Genomic DNA, 21658 nt, shown 5'->3' with positions numbered 1-21658 from the left:
AGGGCACCAAGGCAATGACCAGGGGGCATGGAGGAGGCAATTGCCTCTGTTGCCTCCATGAAGTTTCAGTACTGGGTTATGGGTTGCAGAGATGAGATTTCACCTCTTAAAACCAAAGTCACTCATACAGGTTGTTTTCACACACTCCGACTTCTACCAGTTCAAAAAAAATCACTAATGAAAAAATTGTTCTACCAGTGTATAACCAAGGTGTTTGATCAATATGCAAATTAGATCCCATACATTTTTAAAGACAGTGGACACTATTGGTAATTGTCAAAGACCAGTCTTCTCACTTGGTGTATCTCAACATATACATAAAACAACACACCTGTGAAAATTTGAGCTCAATTGGTCGTCGAAGTTGCGAGATAATAATGAAAGAAACAACAACCTTGTCACACGAAGTTGTGTGCTTTCAGATGCAAGTTGATTTCGAGACCTCATCTAATTCTGAGGTATCGAAATCAAATTCGTGGAAAATTACTTCTTTTTCGAAAACTACGTTACTTCAGAGTTAGCCGTTTCTCAGTGTTTTATACTATCAACCTCTCCCCATTACTTGTTACCAAGTAAGGTTTTATGCTAATAAATATTTTGAGTAACTACCAATAGTGTCCACTGCCTTTAAAGAGAACTGTGTTTAATGGTGCATGATCTACAGTCATGCAAGTCCAATGATGGATCAGACTACCCTTGGATTTGGCCAAACCCAAACAAAATTGTGTTTCCCATTACACTGACCAAAATATAGGGTGGTCCACGGCACGAAATGTTTCCTTCTTTAATATTGGCCAATATATAAGGGTGGGCTGACGACGTACTGGATGGTGGGTGCAGTAGGCTGGAGTCAGGTCTTGGGGCCTGAGTAGGCATACAGTTATAGGCTATTATATAGTGGAACAAATCCGAAGCATGCGCTTGCATACCTGCGGCCTCTACGAGGGAGAGGGAGTACACAGGACTATAGAGGGCGTGATACAGGGGATACACGCAAGAACTAGAGGTGTACTTCATAACAGATACCCTGAAGCTAACCCCCAAGCAAGGCCTCACCGCCCCCCCCCCTCCCAGCACTGCCTTATAGTACCAGTGTACCACAGCAAGGTTCCCCACTATATCTCAGAACTACTTCAAGTTTACACTCCGTCAAGGAATCTCCGATCCATTTCAATAGTTTTCTTCATTGAACCCAAGTCTTGACAATCCTGGGGGACAGGTCTTTTTCTTCAGCTGCACCACACATCTGAAACTCTCTTTCACTTAATCTTAGATCTTGTCTTTATACCGCAAAATTCAAATCTCTACATTCCCAGCGGCTGGATAGCGAGTTTGCAGAGGCTTTATTGTAACCATGGAGTGGGCAAGTCACGCCACAGTGTAATTAATACTTATAACAGAAGCGCAAGCCAAAGTAAACAAAGTAAAATATGGGAGTGGGTCTTAATTCAACGTAATTCCACGTACCTTGCACACTGTATGACAGATTGCACGCTATAGAAGGAGCCACTATTATCAATACTATTATAATGAGTAGGGTAGCTTTCGAACTATTACTATCATAACATAAACAGAACATGGGCTCAGGTGTCACCATAAGTTTTGCGTGTTTTTTTTAATAATTTGAAGTTCATGAAATATTGTAGGTTATGGTTTTCTAGGTTGGGTAGAGTAACGAGAAACTCAACTTCTCTTTTGTTTGGCCTGATGCATTTTCATCATCCACGAATGTGATAAAAACTGAGCGTCACGGCCGCACCCTTTTCCACAGGTATTATGATGATGTACATGATCCGTTTTAATTCATTCTCATCTAGACTCGACTGCTGCTATTACATGGTGATCATTTCACAAGTGAAAGGTAAAATCTATCAGTGTATGTAAAGCGATCAAGCTAATTGAGTCGTTTGACGGAAATAATAATAATAATAATTTGGGGGGCTAATCATCCTTACTCGCAGCTAAGAGCTGAATTGCGAAGGACGCTGCTTCAATGTGTTTGAGAAGCAGGCATGCAAGGGCGCATTCAGCTGCCAGCCACATCAACCCATTATGACCACAGAGCACAGCCAAGATCGAAAGTGTTTGATTTTTTTCTGACTAACACAGGTGAAATTTTGAAAAATATCTTTTTTAGGATTTAAATGCTTAAATAAATCTAATTTTATATTCCTTCCTAGTGAAGGCATCAATAGACAACCCAAATTTAAAAACATTCTTATCAAAAATTTCACAGTGGTATAAACATGGGGTTTGAACAGTATTATAGGCAGTGGACACTATTGGTAATTAATCAAAATAATTATTGCCATAAAACCTTTCTTGGTGACGAGTAATGGGGAGAGGTTGATGGTTTCAAATATTGTGAGAAATGGCTCCCTCTGAAGTGCCATAGTTTTCAAGAAAGAAGTAATTTTCCACGAATTTGATTTCAAGACCTCAGATTTAGAACTTGAGGTCTCGAAATCAACCATCTAAATGCACACAACTTCGTGTGACAGGGGTGTTTTTTCCTTTCATTATTATCTCGCAACTTTGATGACCGATTGAGCTCAAATTTTCACAGGTTAGTTATTTTATGCATATGTTGAGATACACCAACTGTGAAGGCTAATCTTTGATAATTACCAATAGTATCCACTGCCTTTAAAGCACAGATTATGCTCTTTTCAAATGTATAACATCACAAACTTGTATTCTTCTGGTCTAAAATTAATTGTGTTGATCACAGAGGATTTGATGAGATTTTTTAAAGAATGCTGCTTGTGCTAAAATTGTTAGATACATGTATTTTGATATTTTGTTAGACTTGTGAACAAGTCATTAAATGTCTTTCTTGAGTGATAACGCCCTCTTGTGACAATTACCAATTATATTATGGGTTATGAATCTGATGGAAAATACTTTTTGAGTACAACCAAGATTGTACACGGGTACATGGAAATTTCAGAATACATAAAATATATCCTACATGTGCGACCTCTGCATTGAAAGAGTTAACTTGCCACATTAACTTCTACCAGAGATGTCTTGAAGGAATGAGGAAAGTCAATCCTATAAAAAAAAAAAATTATTTTTCCCATCTGCAGGAAAGCAACGACTTCATCTGAGGCAGGAAGTAGCAACCTTCCAAACACTTTTTCATTAATCAACCTTACGCATCAAGCAATTATCGCTATGTCTACGATAACTTGTGGAAACTGCGATGAGAAAGATGAAGCTGTCATCTACTGCCCAGAGTGTGCAGAATATCTTTGCGAAATCTGTAACAACGCGCACTTACGCAGCAAGAAAACAAAAGATCATAAAACAGCTCCAATCGAGCCACCAAAATGTGAAGTTCACACCGACCAGGACCACTGCGAAACTTCATCCACTGAGGATCACCAGTCCCACATAGTCCATGATTTATCACAGGCAATAGAATCAAGCAAGAACGCAATTACCGAACTTGTCACAAATGTTGGGCACCGCCTAGAAAACCTAGCTAATCATGGTCAGTTACTGGAAAGCTTACACAACAAACACAAACAAATGATACAGCAGAAACACAAAATCATCACCGATGACGCAGACAGAAAAGTTGCTGAAATTCGTGAACAGGAAAAAAAACTCAAAGAAAAAGTTGAACAATTCTGCAACGAAAGAGGCAAACAACTTGAGGAACATATAATCGTCAATCGTAGAAAGGAAGAAAAGATCAAGCAACACCTTGAAAAGGTGACAAATGAAAGAAAGCAAGTCGAGGAGTCGGATCTGCTGGAACAGCAAAAGAGCCACACGCAGGACTTTCACGATGCACTGGCTGTTGACCAACCAACTGGATGTTCCTGCTTGAATTTTCAAGATTTCAAAGACAATTCAGCCTTCAATGATGATGAAATCTGTGAGTATATTTAAATGGAACGATTGACACTCACGCAATAAGCCATTGCTACTCACACAAAGACGATTGTTACTCACTCAAGGAACAACTGTTACTCACGCAATAAACGGGTATAACTCATGCAAAAAAACACTATTACTCATGGAAAAAAACAAAATTATGATAAAAATTAACCTCAAAACTCAAGTTCTCTTCTGGGTTTTGTGGGGTTTTTTTTTTCAGGGGCTCAACAAAAATCCTTCAAAAAATGGAATTTCTTCGTTCATGATTCAAAATAAACCTCAATATTTTCACAAATTAGATCTGATGTTTGAGAAAAAACGAAGCATGACTGACTCAGAGAAGGATGACATCATGATGAACGTTGGCACAAGGGTGGTACGAGGAAAGGATTGGCCTTTTGGTCCCCAGGTAGGAAGAATTTAGCTTCAGGGAATTCAGGCCGACCTTTGCCTCCTCTCTTATTGATACAATAAGAAAGACACTAGTTCAGTGATAAGAATAGCCCAAAACAAATAATTACTGTACATCGCTTGGTCCTTCCGATACATCTTGCATGCAGTGGCATATTAACTAAAGGAGCGCCACATGCCTGATTTACGATAAACAAAAGCCAACATTATTATACTTATTCTTATTATTAAGTATTATTTATACAGGGTAGCCCCATCAGTGTAATAACACTGCTCTCCCTGAGGGCCCTGTAGAAAAAGCACTACACAGAACAAGTGAGAAACAAACATAGAACAAACCCCACAAAAGAAACAAACAGCACTTGTTATACCACCAGGAACAAAAGCAGAGAGAACAGAGCAAAAAATGGCCAATTGCTTATCTGTTAGCTTGGTCGCTATAAATAATTGATTTACCAATTTCCATCTGTAAATATAACAGTAGGCCTTACTAAACCTTGGCTAATAATAAACAAATATAAAAATAAGAATTGTGTTCGAATCCCACCCGAGTAACATGCCTGTGATATTTTTTCACAGGATTCGGGAAAGTACTGAGTATACAGTGCTAACACACATCGGTATGTTGGTAAATACCAACATTAATATTCTTTATCCCAGATGCAAATTAACATCTCTTATAAAAATTGTTTTGTTGTTTACTTTTCTAGGATGGTATCCCGCCTCGTGAAGGTGAGATTGTAGGAATCTCAAGTACGAAAGAAGTTTCTGTCCGATGGGACGCAGGCGAAACTCATCATTATTATCCACGTTTTCTTGAACTTGCCTAACCAGTGCTTAAGAACTGTTAAGCAGAAAACAGTGCTTAGAAAATGTTTAAGCTATGACGCAAAAAATGAGTTGAGAACCAGTGACAACACAACTTTTGAAAATTCTGCCTGGAAACCTGTTTCAGCTATTATGCAAGATTTTTCTGTACAAAATAAATGCTATACTTACAGGCTTTATGAAATCGAGCCACAAATTGGGCCAATTGAATAAAAGCACAAAAGATGTGCTAAGTACAGAAACATCTTGTTTGGCAGAAACTGGGTACCAGCCAAAATTCCATTGAAGTTGACATTGTTGCAACTGTTGTTACAATTCTGCTTGGCAAAGAAATTTGCTAAGCATTTTTTTTTGCTAAACAGCTTTATGAAATTGGGCCCTGGATCGCAAATTCAAGAAGAAATTTGGCTTTAAAAAGTTCTGCTTTGCAAAACTAAGCACAAAATCACCCTGGGCTGGTACATGTTATACAACATTTGTCCGATATTCTCAATTTGGTGAAGCAAAATTTGTTTATTTCTGTGCTTTAAAACAGCTCTATGAAAGTGGGCTAACGACACTATGGCTATGCATACAGCAACAAAGTAGCTGTCATTTTATGTTTATAAATTTGACCTTTGACCTTTTTGAGTTAATGTAAGTAGATTATGAAAATGCAATTGGAATTGGAAACTGTCTTAAAACTAAATTCTAAAGTGGAAATGGTGACAGATGATTTTTCTTTACAATTAGTATAGTATTAAACAAAAAATTAACTTTAAAAAATAAGATGTTTGTTTAGCTTGTTACTTGCCTTTTAAGTTGTTTTTATTATAATGAATTGTAAAAGGTGTGATGCAATTTTGGGGGAGTAGTTTGTAAAGCGGAGATTTTTAAAGTATTTTTAAATCTCATTTTTAAAGGTCCCCTTTAGGGGAAGCATTTGTTGATGTGCACCGAATTTGATAACCAGTGGTTTAGCATCGTTTACTTAAAAACACTGTATGTATGCTTGTATCTTTTTATACTGTATTGTGGTGGTCTTTAAAGACCAGTATTTACACTGGTGTATCCCAAAAAACATGCATAAAATCACAAATCCGTGAATTTGACTCATTGGTCGTTGAAAGAGCAAGGGTATAATGAATGACAAAGACCCTTGTTGTATAGGTTTGTGTGCTTTCAGATGCCTAAAAAGGCCTCAGGCATGAAGTCTTTTAATATTGGAGTGAGAAATTACCTCTTTCTCTAAAACTACATTACTTCAGAGGGAGCCCTTTCTCGCAATGTTTTATACTATCAACATTGCTTGTTACCAAGTAAGCTGTTAAGCTAACAATAAATTTTAGTAGTTACCAATAGTGTCCAACAGTGCCTTTAGTCTTGATTTAAATTTTATTATTTTTACTGGTATGTAACTTTATTGTTTTACTGTAATCTTACTGGTATTTGTTTATTGTCATGATGTGCCCTTGAACAAAATCAACCATGAAGTCTGGACTTTATAGTAAACTTAAAGGCAAAGTACACCATTGTACAATTGTTGCACGCTGTGACGGGGTCCATGGCGTTTTGTAAACTCGAGGGAGAAAATGGAACCCGAGGCGAAGCCGAGGGTGCCATTTCCCCTCAAGGGTGTACAAAACCCATGGACCCCAGTCACAGCGTGCAACAATTGTTTCGTTATACCTTTGTAAACTGTTATTTCTCTTCTCGAAGTTCTGTTGTCACCTTCAAACATTATTACGACGGACTATTCATTGTTTAATAAGCAGACGAATAAGAAACAATTCCCTCGAACTCGCAGTTGTTTCATACACAGCGCTGGAAATCGACCAACGCTTGGAACGATCAAGGTGATGTACACCAGTGTACATATCACTTTTCATGTTACCCGGCCTGTTGAGCCATGTAACATGCGTATTTGTTGCAACGCACGTGATTGGTTCTCGACCAATCAAACTTCACAATTTGTACAGAGGTATAACAATGTTATTTGGAACGGATCCTATATATAAATGTTGATGGATACAATCAAACTAACAAGTGAACATTTAATTTCAAAAAGGTGGTCACGTTTTTAAGATATTGCTGAAAACCCGGAGTGATATACATATGCAGGAAGAATAATCCGTAATTGGAATACATCACTTACGAAACATTACGCGGTAATTTTTTCTCAGATTCATATTTTATTGCATAAATGGTTATTATCTTTAAGATATTGCTGAGTGATATACATGTGCAAGATTAATAATCCGTAATTGGAACACATAATCTACGAAACATTACGCGGCAATTTTTCTCAGATTCATAATTTAATTGCATAAATGCATGTATCTTTTTTATAGAACCAGATTACTTTGTTTTGAAATGTTTCTCAAATGCTTTATACTGTCAATCGCTGCTGTAGGCGTCTCACCAAAAGTTTTTATTGACATTAAGCTGTAGAGTGATTACCAAATGTATACATTCCCTTTAAATGGATCCCTGCAGCATTGTTTTCAAACCCATGCTGTTAAACAAATACTTCCCAAGTTTTAATGACTTCTTTTGATTAATATTGCATTTTGCTTTTTTATACTGTGGAAAATGTATAAACCTTGAACCTTGAAACACTCAGTTCACTAGATTACAACTTTACAAAAATTAAAAATACAGAGAACTTCAAAGCCAGTTTCCCTGTGCCTATTTTTTATTATTTGTTTTAAAATTATTTTTTTAATAATTTGGGAGGCTAATCATCCTTACTCGCAGCTAAGAACTGAATTGAGAAGGACGCGGCTACAAGGTATTTGAGAAGATGGCATGCAAGGGCGCTTTTGGCAGCCAGCCACATCAACCCATGATGACCACGGAGCACAGCCAGAGATCAAAAGCGTTTGATATTTCCCGAGGGAAGAAAACAGATGGTCTGGAAAACCCCTGTGGCACAGCAGAGAATCAACGCAGAACTCAACTCACATATGGCCCTGGCCGGGTTTCGAACCAGGGTCACCTTGGTGAGAGGCGAGCGCTTAACGCACAAGCCAACCATGTCATACTAATTGCTATAGTGACTGAACAATATCCCCATGGTCACACAACACAATGGCCCAGGGGGAGACAAAGAACAAAGGTCATACCTTAAAACAGACTCTTCAGTCAGAAGTATTAGTACTCATTATTTTGCATACAATGTATTGACCCCTTGCACGCGCGTCACACGCGGCGACTGATGCCACGCTCACCATGTTGGTGGGCAGTTAGGTTTACGTGTATTAACGCCACATCGCCTAAAATGCACACTTTACTGCAGAACGCGCAGCATAGAGTTATATATAAAAACGCACAGTGAAATTGCCCACCAGTATGGCGCATTCAAGATTTTTCTGATGATGACGTCAGATGAAATGGGTCAATACATGACACAAAGAGAAAAGAGAAATCAAACACTAAAATATTTTATTTTAAAAAGTTGGGTTAATGAAAGAAAATTTGACTGGAGCAGAATTTGAATGGACAACCTTCAGATTAACATAACCACACTCTACCAACTGAGCTAGCTAGCCCTATAATGTTGGCAGTTGCTCCTTGTCAGTGTCTCTTTTTTCTGGGGTACCAGTCAGAAGGCGTATGAAACGTCCTGATCGCTGCATCGATCAACTAAACTAAATAAAGAAAAGATTTCATTGATGCCAATCCAGGCCAAAATCTGATGAAATCTGTCAGTAACGAAGTTGTAAAGAATGCAGGAATTACACCCAGCTTTTAGTGCCTCACAGTGTAGTAACAAAACAAACTATGCTCCAATATTGATTTATAGGAGCTGATAATTCTGTTGAGTATGAAGTATACACTATGGAAGACAATCGTCATGGTTTTCACGAAGGGCGAATTGGAGCTAGCCACTGCAGCCAAACTTTCATGTTTGGAGAAAACAGTGTTTGAGGTTAACTAGTTTTTAAATCATTGTTTCCGATACTGTTTGCAAATAAAACCCTGAATTTTCTTCAAGTGTGAGGTGGAGACCCTAAACCATACAATTTTTTCTGTTAAACTTATCCAGTCAGTTTGATTTATTATTGTACATTTGTCACATTTATATGCAGACAATATAGAAAGTTCAAAATAACCCAACAGGGCAAAAATCACTCAAAATGTACCCCCAGAAATCACTCTGAAAAATTAAGCCTAGAATTTGTTTTTTATGTTCAAATAAAAGTACAGTGAAGGTTTTTTTTCAGATAGCTCTCCCATTTTAACAGCTTTTGTGAATATTTTTCTGACATTCTTGTATATAAAGGCAATGTACAACAACCCACAAGGTCAAATTGCATAAACATGAGCAATCGTGACAAACATTCAACAGTTTAAGGACCATGACAGAACTGGTAAGAAAAAAAACTTACTTGAGATCACATATTTACATAAAACTTAAACAGTCTAATGATGATAATAGTAGAAAACATCCCTTGAAATATTTCTGTCTGAAATGTCATATTTGATGAGAAACAAATAAAACTAATATCCCATTTTGAGTTTATCGCTCAGTGAGCGTTTTATTCATTTTTTTGTTTTAACCAATGTCATGCAAAATGTGTATTCGGTTTTTAATCAGTGACCCAGATGGGTCTCAAACTTCTGCATGTTTTCAGTTTATGTAATATGGTCACATATGATTACATACAAGTGCTTAAAGTCACCTGGAAATATACATTTTTTTTTCAAACATTAAAGTATATGTTTCTGAACAATAAAACAAAAATTTGAGAAATTGTTTTTAACGAGTTATATGTTTAAAAAAATAAATAAAGTTGTGTGGGGGGTGACTCCGCCTACCCCTTTTGTGACGTCAATCAAGGCAGACTTTGCCTCGTTCGAACATCGAGCACACGTACGTGCACGTACATTAAAGTCCTAGTCGTGAGTTTTACGTTTCAAAAAAGGAATTTGCTTGCATTTTCCCCGACAATGTCGACCATTGTATAGCTGCTGGATGCAGCAAAACAACTAAAGATGGGGTCAGTTTGCAAAGTGGTCTGGTCCGACGTCTTTTCCAGCGCTGTGCAGCAAACACTTCGAGCTGTCGTGCTTCGAGAATCCGGAATACAGTACACATTTTGACATGAAGAGAAAAGTTCTTTTCTAACATGACGCCATCTCAACAGTTTTTTCAGCTTGTGGGGAAGTCGAAGAAGGTACCTGAAAGACATAACGAACCTAAAGGAGCATTTGCCTAACATGAAAAAAAATCAGGTATTATTTCAACTTAGAGGGCATGTTTTTAGCTTGCGCCAAGCGTCACTATCTTGTGTTGGTACTGCATGCGATTCATCGCGCCTTGATTGACGTCACGAACAGCGCCCTTTCGGGTCGGCATATTTTCAAATTTGTAAATAACATGGAAACTAATTTTTTTAAACCTTAGTTAATTGTTTAAATTCATATTCCACTTATCAAAACACAAATTTTAGTGACAAAAGCTTTATTTTGACAAATACCACTTCCAGGTGACTTTAAACTGCCAGCAACTGTTTTGTTGGCAAAAACCCAATTCTGTATTGTTCCTTTACATTTGGTCTCCCTGAGGACTCAACGGGTACTATACATAAACAGAAACCAGTTCCCTAAATTCTTTATATGATATAAACATCAATCACAAAGATGTATTATGATAACGAACAGTAGAGTGTCTTATCGGGGGAAACCCCCAGGTTTTTCCCCGGAGGTATGTTTTCTTTAGAAAAGTATTGCGAAACAGCTATATTAAGGACAACTTGGTTGAATGCATTATCTGAATGGACACCACAGCAAGCAGAACTTGGTCCTTTCCTCAAACATAATTTGTTCCCTTTTCTGGTAATGCCACATTGTGTGTCAGCTGTGTAAAGCAACGAAAGGTAAGAACTTAAAGCCATTTGACACTTTCGGTAAACAGTACTGTCCAAGGCCCACACTTAAAAATTTAGGCTCAATCGGTCATCGAGGCGGGAGAAAAATAACGGGAAACCCACCCTTGTTTCTGCATGTTTCGTCGTGTCATGACATGTGTTTAAAATAAAGTAAAGCATTTCATGGAAGAATATTTCCAGAGAAGTCTTTCACAGTTACCTTCTGTAAACCCTTTAAATTATCTGTAAATCTGTGAATTTTTTTTTCTTTTTCTGTACCGAAAGTGTATAATGGCTTTAAGCAAAACATTTTGAGCTAAAATCCTCTTTACGGACACTCTACCTGATTGATGTTGAAATGAACCTTCCTCAACAGTAAATTAGGTTATTATTTAGGACAACTTCCAAATAAAATATTAATGTTTAAATTTTGTTTTTGTTGAACTTGGACTTTGAATAGACAACTGTCTAGTGCACTTTCACATAGCCTGTTTTTTGTTTGTTTAGCTGTAACAAGAGCAGCTTGAAATCTAAACAGATAAAGCTAAACTTAAAGACAGTGGACGCTATTGATAATTGTCAAAGACTAGTCTTCTCACTTGGTGTATCTCAACATTATATGCATAAAATAACAAACCTGTGAAAATTTCAGCTCAATCGGTCATCGAAGTTGCAAGATAATAATGGGGGAAAAAAACACCCTTGTCACACAAAGTTGTGTGCTTTCTGATGCTTGATTTCGAGACCTCAAGTTCTAAACCTGAGGTCTCAAAATCAAATTCGTGGAAAATAACTTCTTTCTCGAAAACTAAGCTACTTCAGAGGGAGCTGTTTCTCACAATGTTTTACATTATAACACCCCTTGCAAAGATTCTGCCTGCTCATTGGTTTAGAGCGCGTCACATGACATGTCTTAGTTTTGCTACACGACGGCCGTCGGTTTGCCATGCGCTAGTCCGAAGACTAGCACATGGCGCCGTGCGCTAGTCCGACAGACTAGCACACGGCGTGCAGTACCCAGACGTCCGTTGCGTGTACGAGGATGATAAATTAATAGTCTGTAACCATTTCGGATTGCACGACACGACATGCAACACATTCAGCAAAAGTGTTTGCAATCTGTATTCGCGTCGTCCGTGGATTGTAGCATTCAGGTCTGTAACTTAATAATAATAGTACAGTATTTAGAAATGTTTGGGGTGTTATAAAACAAATATTGACTGCTTTTACTCGTGCAATGGTTAAAAACTATGACTCCCTCGGTGATCCCCGTAGCGTTCTATTTTCCCTCGGCTTCGCCTCGGGAAAATAGAACGCTCCGGGGATCACCTCGGGAGTCATAGTTTTAACCATAGCACTCGAAGCAGTCAATATTTGTATACTATCAACCTCTCCCCTAAAAGCTAAAAATTATTTTGAGTAATTACCAATAGTGTCCACTGCCTTTAACAACTTTTTAAAAAGTGAATAGATACTAAATTTGCATACGGAATAAAGAATATTCAATTTGGTTTTTACCCATAAACCCGATGTGTGTAAGCACTGTATACTCAGTACTATCACGAGTTCTGTAAAAATAAAAATAAAACAGGCACAATACTCGGGTGGGATTCAAACCCACAACCTTTTCAACTTTAGAGCAGTGTCATACCAACTAGACTACTGTGATTGCGCGGTAGCTATAGTTACAGTTCAAATCCTATATTTTAGCAGTGGTACTACATTTCATCTCCAATGAAAATATAAGGTTTTTTTTGTTCTTAAATTGAAACAGTACAAAAGTAAACAGTAGCTGAAGCAAGATGGCAGATTTTACTCCTGAGGACGTGTTGGATGTAATAAGTCGTGGTCACCTGGATTGCTCAATCTGCATAGAGAGATTCACCGACCCTAAACTCCTCAAGTGTCGTCATAATTTCTGCAAAAAATGTCTTGAAGCCATGGTGGAAGCCCAAGGGAAAGCCCTTACCGTCATCTGCTGCCCCGACTGTCGTCAAGACACGGTCATTCCAAAAGCAGGGATTGCTGGCTTGGACAGCAACTTTACGCTGAAGGCCCTGGTGGATGAAGTCAACCAGACAAAGATCCTCCTCCAGAGACAAAGATCCAGGATCACTTGCGAGTTGTGCGTCGAGAGAAAACAAGCCATCTTTAGATGCAGTGATTGCAACGAGAATCTTTGCCAAGAATGCCATGCAAGCCACAAGCGTATGAGGAAAACCAACGCCCATGAAGTGGTGACGATCGATGACCTGTGGTCCGGAAAAGCGACTTACGTAAGTCGCTACAGGAAGGAGATTCCCAAGTGCAAGAAACACGACCAACAAGACCTGATTTTGTACTGCGCCACTTGTAGCACATTGATATGCATTGCTTGTGCAGCTGTTGATCATCGGGCACATATAGTACGAGATATACCAGACGCCAGCACTGAATTTGAAGAAATAATATCTCATCTTCTCAAAAAGGTTGAGGAAAAGTTGAAGAAATGCGAGGCTGCAAAAGACGTAGCTTTGCAGTCGCGCAACAAGCATAGCAAGATGGTTTCGGAAAAACAAACGGCTATCACTCAAAAAGCCGATGAAGACGTGGCGAGAATCCGTGAGAACGAGCGTCGTCTTAAAGATCAGCTTTTAGAAATCTCAGCCAAGAAGGAGAAGCAGATTGCAGACCATCTGACACAACTTGATAAAAATACAAGGCATACAAAGGAAACGCTGGACAGGGTGAAGAATGATACTTTCAAAATTATCCCCTTTGACCTGCTTAAGATGAAAGATAGCATTTTGCATGACTTAGAAGTTGCAGAAGGATGGAGCATTCCTGATCCAGTTCGATGTATGACAAGTGAAGATTTCAAACAGAGTGGAACCTTCACACAGGCAGATCTTGGTGAGTCAAGTTTGTACTTTGATTGAATAGTAATAGTGGCTTCTTACATTGTATATAGCGCTCATATCCATCACTTAGTGACCCTCAAGGCGCTTGAACATTGACCATTATCCTGCAAGGTTTGTGGAACTACGTTTAAACTATGAGACCTACTCCTTTTACTTAACACCATTTAGAAGATGCTGTTGCGCAATATGCAGCCATTCAAAACAGGAATACCGGGGGGGGGGAACCTCTTCTCTTTATGATTAGTGCACTGGGTTTATGTACATGCCTTGTTTACAGAACACACTAGACCAATGGCTTTACGTCCCATCCGAAGGACGAAGCATCATGGAAAAGTGTCTTGCATAAGGACACATGTCACGACTGGGAATCCAACCCACACTCTGCTGATCAGAACACCAGAGCTCAAGTCCGGTGCTCTTAACTGCTAGGCCATGACACCCCATATAGTATTATTTGTATTGTAAATTTCTGATAATGAAACCAAGGATGCCCCGTATAAGTGAATTTAAGCACTGTAGCTCACAAGCCGAACAATATCAAGGGTGCTTGCTATGTGAACCAAAAACACCGGGATTATCCACTACTCTTCCATCAATCCTAATACATGGGGCCTAAGGTTCGTGTCCATTCAAAGTACAAAGCAATCATGTTGAAAATTATGCTCAAGAAGTGTCAGAATCAGGACTCAAACCAACACTCTGCTGATTAGAAACAGTGTTCGGTGCGCTCATTATGAGTTCCAGTGTTGTAGCCCCTGGTGGGCGGTGCCGCGTGGGCCTGCCCAGAACTAACAAATTTTGCCCAGCACTCTGAGCAAAATACACTGTGCTGCCCAGAACAGATTTCCCCAAGATTACACTTCAGCAATGATGGCCCCATTTCTAAACATGAATAATTTTGTTGAACTGCTAGCCCTTGGTGGACTAAATTGGGTTTAAAGACCACCACTAAAATTGGTCTTGCTTTGATATACATGTACATGTAGTATTTCTAGGATGGTTGTAAGTATCTCTGTCACTGTTTATTTCGTCCTGTTTTCTTTTTATAGTTCTTCCTTTCTATTTTACAAACCTGTCTTACATTTGTAAAGACCTTTCTCATGACATCAAAAGTTCAAACAGTGCCCTAATTGTAGTCAAGGGACGACCGCCAACATAGGGCTAGACAGCTCAGTTGGTAGAGTGCAGGCACATTGTTACCCGGAGGTCATTGGTTCAAATCCCACTCTGGTAAAGTTTTTATTTCTTCAACTCAAATATCTGTTTGGTTTTTAACAGATTTTTTTAATGGCGTTAAGAAGCGACCACCACTTCAACCTCGGCCGAGGATTTACAGTAATTCGGGCCAAAAGGCGGCCCCAAATGAGGTATAGTACTGTTAAAAAATCAATCAGAAATAGCGCATGACAATTTGACTACAGCCATGTTGTCTTCTATTTTAGAAACAAGTCTGTAATTTCTTCACAATAAAAATAAATAAATATATACAGCATGTAAGAGGTGATAATTACGTGGCTCTGTTTCAACTCAAATTCAAATGGAGAACATTTTAAGCAAATACCGGTAGCATTATCAAAAACAAAGAAATGATTTTTAAAAACACCTAGACACAGTATTCTACCAAAGTAAAGTAAATGTGTGATTATTGTAAAACACTCTTACTCAACTCGACTGAAGTTGCAAAGAATGAGCCATATATGCACATATTCATATACCTCTATATACAAAATCTTATCCATTATTTCAAAGAACTATTTGTTACTTTTTATCTTGAAGGCCAGAGTTCAAGTCACAGAGGATGAAGCTGCGATCACCCCTGTTGCGGTACGGTGACATTTTATTGCAGTACAGCGAGGTCATGACCTCTTTAACCTAAATATCATTTGGGGTCTCAATAAGCAGTTTTTAATCAATATTATTATTGTATTTTTTTTTTTAATCTTTAGACATCTTTATAAATAAATGTTGAACAGGGGCTATCAATGAAGTATGAAAGTATAATATTAAACTAAAGGCACAAAGTATGTTGTAGGCCTGAAAATCAAATGTAATTTGTTGGTTGTGGTCCTTTTAAGAAGAACTCAGATTTGAATTAAAGGTGCAAGGAATTCCTGAGCCATATATGCACATATTCATATACCTCTATATACAAAATCTTATCCATTATTTCAAAGAACTATTTGTTACTTTTTATCTTGAAGGCCAGAGTTCAAGTCACAGAGGATGAGGCTGCGATCACCCCTGTTGAGGTACGGTGACATTTTATTGCAGTAATGGCCTCTATATATAACCTAGATATCATTTGGGGTCTCAATTGTTTCTAACGAAGAATTTATGGGAGTCAAATTTTTGACTCCCATTAATGGCCGACCGTGTTAGTTTGTACAGTAAAAGGAAAACCACGCAATTTCAAGGAAAACTTGTGTGGATCATTATATTCTACTTTTAAAACATCTTTCCAACCATATGCATTTTTTTTAAATGGTTACAAACGCTTTATATAGACCAGCTCGTCCGATCCAAAGCATAGTGTTCCTTTAACTGGCCCTGCATAGCAGTAAATATTTCTATACTGTTTTCTTGTTTACTCTTTATCTTGAAGGTCGAAGTTCAAGTCACCGAGGGTGAGGCTGCAATCACTCCTCAGGTACAGTGACATTTTGTAACAGCTCATTTAATTTTAATTATGGTGTCATTTTAATTTTGGAGTATGGTGTCACGGTCGATTGGTTAAGAGCATCGATTTCAACTTCTTATGGTTAAGTCATGGGAGCGTGAGTTCTAATCCCGGTCTTTGAGCAAAACACTTTACTATATTTGCTATTCACCCAGGGTTATAAACTGGTACCAGCGAGGGTAGAGGTTGATATTGTGTTTGAAAAAGCCTTTGGAGTGCTATGGTTACCCAGGTTGTAGACTCCCCAGGGAGCTGAGAAAGATTTAAGGAATGTTATTGGCCCAATGACCAGGGCACTAATGTCAGGTGCATTGAGACAGTTATTGCGAAATGTGCTATACAAGAACTAGATGTTATCTCTCACGAAATGTGCAAGACCAAGAAATGTGCAAGACCATCCCAAGTGATCTTGTGCAGATATAAACCCCAGTACATCGTGGCTTACGGTCTACAAAACACAAACTCCTCCAGGAAAAAAAACTAAACATGTATGGGGGGAGAGAAGTTTTCAGAGAGCAGCACCAAAGCTTTTGAACTCCCTCCCGGACACTGTGAAACTCTCCCAATCACTCAACACATTCAAGAACAGTTTAAAAACTCATTTTCATAGAGAAGCTTTTTGTTAAGTTTATTTTCTTATTTTGTTGTTTGCTACTTTCATTGCTTGTTGTTCCTTTGTAGAGTAGCGCCATGAGTGCCACTTGCGGCGGATACCGGCGCTTTATTAAGCGTCCATTATTAGTATTATTATTTATTATTACCTGAACTTTTTCAAAGCTTACAAACCATACAGTGGACATTTTTAGATTCAGATATATACTTGTTAAAACAGCAACCTTTCCATCATTATGAGCAAGAGGGAGCACATTTGTTTTGATGGACATTTCTCTCTATCTTATATGGGGCATGGCTCTTACCATGCTCCAAATACTACTCCCTGCGGAGGAATAGAGCGCCCTGTTAGTATTATCTTGTATTCAAACCCTCATTTTATTCCAGAAATATTGTCACTTGTACTGGTGTGTGTGTGTGTAGCCAGCCTGGTGTTGTACTGACCTTTTGTGACCTTTAACTTTTAGTGAATGTGCTATTTTGTATTGTATGCTGTTTTGTAGTAAATGTGCTGTTGCATTGAAGTAATACATGTAAGTCAGGAGACTATTTTACCTATCAGACGCCATCAAGGTTCAAGGTTCAAGGTTCATTTTATTTCCACAGTATCAAAAGACAAAAAAAACAACAAAAAAAACAAAAATATCAAACAGCAGTCACAAGAAATTATTACAACAATGAAAAATAATTGTTTAACAACATAGGTTTGAAAAGAATAATGAAAGAAAAAAAAACTTGTTGAACAAATTTCATACACTTTTCCCATTGATGTATTTTGGCGACTGCTCGTCCTTTTTAAAGACAGTGGACACTATTGGTATTTGTCAAAGACCAGTCTTCTCATTTGGTGTATCTCAACATATGCATAAAATAACAAACCTGTACAAATTTAAGCTCAATTGGTCGTCAAAGTTGCGAGATAATACTGACAGAAAAAACACACTTGTCACACGAATTTGTGTGCGGTTAGATGGTTGATTTCGAGACCTCAAATTCTAAATCTGATGAGGTCTCGAAATCAAATTTGTGGAAAATTACTTCTTTCTCGAAAACTACGGCACTTCACAGGGAGCCGTTTCTCACAATGTTGTATACTATCAACAGGTCCCCGTTACTCGTTACCAAGTAAGGTTTTATGCTAATAATTATTTTGAGTAATTACCAATAGTGTCCACTGCCTTTAAATGGAGGACTGGGCTCCTTACCATGTCTCTTAATATATAAGAACAACTTTTTTTGTTTAATCTTTCTCTGAAGGTTATCAACCCAAAAATTGAAGATGAGGCTGCGATCACTCCTGTCCAGGTACTGTGAAAATTAATTGCAGCTTAGAACTGTCTTAAGGGCACTGATCACCTTTGGTAATTATCAAAGACCAGTGTTCTCACTTGGTGTATCCCAACATGCATACAAAAAACTCTGAAAATTTGGACTCAATTGGTCATCAAAGTTGCAAAAGAATAATGAAAGAACAAAAAACTTGTTGAAAAAATTTCAGATGCCTTGTAAAAGGCTTCAGGCCTGAGGTCTATTAATATTTGAGTGAGAAATTAACTCTTTCTCAAAAACCACATTACTTCAGAGGGAGCCATTTCTCACAATGTTGTATACTATCAACAGCTCTCTATTGCTTGTTACCAAGTAACTTTTCATGCTAACAATTATTTTTAGTGATAACAATCAAATAAATGTGTAAACAGAATAAGCTGTTGCAAACTGCTTACCAACTAAAAAAAAAGACATATGGTATAAATGCAACAATGAGTTGATGACCTGATGTTACAACCAGAGTCTTTATCTAAGGTTAAACAAATAAATTTACAAAAATCAATATAAAATAAATATAAAAAGTTTTACAAAGGCATTAAAGGAAGTTCAACATATAAACAAATCTCATTGACAGATGTGTTCAGCCATTGTTAACAAATGGATTTGCACAAAGAAGACTTTAACTTTATCGTGCCTGTATATCCTTGAAACCCTAGCTTGTTTGTTTGTTTGTTTGTTTGTTTGTTTGTTTGTTTGTTTGTTTGAATGATCTTCCCATCAAGGGAACTCGGCTAACTCCCACAAGGGAATATAAACACCAAGCTGGCAACAGCCAATCTCTCTCACAAACATTGGTTTAACGTCTATGATTATGAAATTGTGATTCATTAACTAGTCAACAATATTTATTCTAGTCATTTTGAAATCAGCGGTAAGCTGAGGGATTCGAACCCACAACCTTGTGATTGCAAGTCATGCAGTCTAACCACTTGACCACTTGCTTCCTTAAAAGATCGATTATAAGGCACCATAGCCAAGTTACAGTAAAAGTAAGCAGTAAAGGGAAACTGTGCTAGAGGCCGCTCTTAAATAAAGCAGATAATTCTACTTTTATCAAATGGGCTGCTGGAGTGCTGGTCCTGCATTGATTGCCGATTGATTACAACTTTTTTAGAGCTTAGGAACGCTTAACTTTTTTGTCGTCCTGAACAGAATGACGAAGACATATTTGTGCCTCACAAGAAGAAGGTTGACAAAAGGGGATGGAGGAGAGTCATTGGAGGAGGAGGACCTCTACCGGGCTACTAGAGTAAGTAACCCATATATTGCTTGGAACTGAGAATTCAGATCACAAAATGTCTTAGAATATGTCCTAAGCTATTGAGCTTCTCGACAACAGCGACTTGGTTCTAATCTATTATCAATTGTGAACCCTCATGTTGGATGCAAACCCCTTGTTGGATGTGAAACCCTTGTTGGATGTGAACCCCCTTGTTGGATTTCAACACCCCTTGTTGGATGTGAACCCAGCCCCACCCCCTCCCCCTTGCTGGATGTGAGCCCCTTGTTGGATGTGAACCCCTTGTTGGATGTGAACCCCTTGTTGGAATGTGAACCCCTTGTTGGAATGTGAACCCCTTGTTTGATGTGTGCCCTCTAGTTGGATAAGAACCTCGTGTTTAACATAAAACCACTTGTTGGATGTAAATACCACTTATTGGATGTGAACCCAATGTCAAATGGGAACCCCCTTGTTAGACTACCAAGATTGGATGTGAACCCCCTTACAATATTTTTCTTTGGGAAGGCTTACAGTAACGTGTGAAATAAGGAATGCCAACTGGCCTCTTTCACCAGTTCAGTAGTCTAGTAGTTTTGAAATCTACGCCAGAATGTAGAGGGTCAAACCCAACTCATGATGCATTTAAATATTTTGCCAGATTTAGAAAGCACATAATACAGTGCTTACCATCACAATGTAGGTAGGGCTAAAGCAAAGCACACAGACTTTATTAAGTGTTTCTTTCTTGTGTCTTCTATTTCTGTAGAATATCACCGTTGTACAGATGATGTTGCACGTAGTGAAGACTAAGTAGCCAGGTGTGTTATTCAAAATTGCACAAAAGTGCAAAAGGATATATTTACCAAATTCAAATCAAAGTTCTAAAATTAAACATGCTTAAATTAGACATTGCTGTATAATTTTTGTCGCATGTGAAATCCACAAAGTAAAATTTACGCTAACAGAATTGAAGGATGTGTCACTGATGTCGGATTGTATAAACTATGTTGTCCTGAATAGACATGAGCGACACAATTGGTTCACCAAACAGGTAGTGGAGACTATTTTTGAAATAGTTGCAAGTATTTGTGTAGTAGTCATGGCAGCACAATTAATTGAGTGGTTGAAAACACTAGTCGCACTAGTCACCCAGTCCTATGTTGGGTCTAATAAAAGCAGATACTATTCATTGGCCATTACCAATGTTCTCCGCATTCATTGGCCATTACCAATGTTCTCCGCATTGAGTGGTTGAAAACACTAGTCGCACTAGTCACCCAGTCCTATGTTGGGTCTAATAAAAGCAGATACTATTCATTGGCCATTACCAATGTTCTCCGCATTCATTGGCCATTACCAATGTTCTCCGCATTGAGTGGTTGAAAACACTAGTCGCACTAGTCACCCAGTCCTATGTTGGGTCACATAAAAGCAGATACTATTCATTGGCCATTACCAATGTTCTCCGCATGCGTTAGATGAGCCAAGAATTTGTTAAAATAGTTTATTTTAGTGGCAGAGGGATAAAATCACCAAAAAGACTAATTTAGGAATGAGTCAGAAATACAGTTAAAACATACACAACTGTTTTGTCACTATTTTCTTGAAACTCTGATGACCAATTCAACTTAAACTGTTACACTGTTTGTTATTTATGTAGAATGTTGGGTCACATAAAAAGCAGATACTGGTCACCGACCTTTACCAATGTTCTCTGCATGCATTTTTAAGGCCCGGTCCGAACTTCCTGCAAATGGGATATAAATTTTGACATCACAAATTCGAAGGAAAACAAAATTGCAACAGTTCAACTGTGTTGTTGAACTGTGTTCAACTCCTGCGAAAAACAGCCATGTGACTTCAAAATTCACTTCGCATTCGCAAGAAGTAAGAACCAAGCTGCAGATGAGCCAAGAATTTGTCAGATTATTGTACTTTA

General features: G+C 38.1%; 3 protein-coding genes across 8 annotated transcripts in view; 2 read left to right on the top strand and 1 right to left on the bottom strand.

Annotated features, from left to right (window-relative positions):
* The window catches only part of LOC139936187 (uncharacterized), a 70765-nt gene that overhangs the window by 36626 nt on the left and 12481 nt on the right, over positions 1-21658 (bottom strand). The gene's annotated exons all lie outside the window — the stretch shown is intronic.
* On the top strand, positions 1761-7843 carry LOC139936299 (uncharacterized). 2 transcript variants are annotated; one of them, XM_071931087.1, is made up of 4 exons: positions 1761-1861; positions 3090-3886; positions 4188-4297; positions 5010-7843. In XM_071931087.1, the coding sequence occupies exons 2-4, from the start codon at positions 3178-3180 to the stop codon at positions 5127-5129; spliced, it is 939 nt and encodes a 312-aa protein (XP_071787188.1). In that variant the 5' UTR covers positions 1761-1861; positions 3090-3177; the 3' UTR covers positions 5130-7843. The 2 variants fall into 2 exon arrangements, with proteins under 2 accessions (XP_071787188.1, XP_071787189.1); XM_071931088.1 differs by lacking the exon at positions 1761-1861 and adding an exon at positions 2029-2109.
* On the top strand, positions 10658-21633 carry LOC139936190 (E3 ubiquitin-protein ligase TRIM56-like). Of its 5 annotated transcripts, XM_071930954.1 has the most exons (9): positions 10658-10988; positions 12754-13871; positions 15158-15246; positions 15656-15703; positions 16081-16128; positions 16482-16526; positions 18426-18473; positions 19650-19746; positions 20486-21633. In XM_071930954.1, the coding sequence occupies exons 2-8, from the start codon at positions 12782-12784 to the stop codon at positions 19743-19745; spliced, it is 1464 nt and encodes a 487-aa protein (XP_071787055.1). In that variant the 5' UTR covers positions 10658-10988; positions 12754-12781; the 3' UTR covers position 19746; positions 20486-21633. The 5 variants fall into 5 exon arrangements, with proteins under 5 accessions (XP_071787055.1, XP_071787057.1, XP_071787058.1 ...); XM_071930956.1 differs by lacking the exon at positions 15656-15703; XM_071930957.1 differs by lacking the exon at positions 18426-18473.

The sequence above is a fragment of the Asterias amurensis genome, chromosome 4, assembly GCF_032118995.1.
Source record: "Asterias amurensis chromosome 4, ASM3211899v1".
In the NCBI taxonomy this organism is placed as follows: Eukaryota; Metazoa; Echinodermata; class Asteroidea; order Forcipulatida; family Asteriidae; genus Asterias; species Asterias amurensis.
This window is presented reverse-complemented; position numbering and strand designations above follow the sequence as displayed.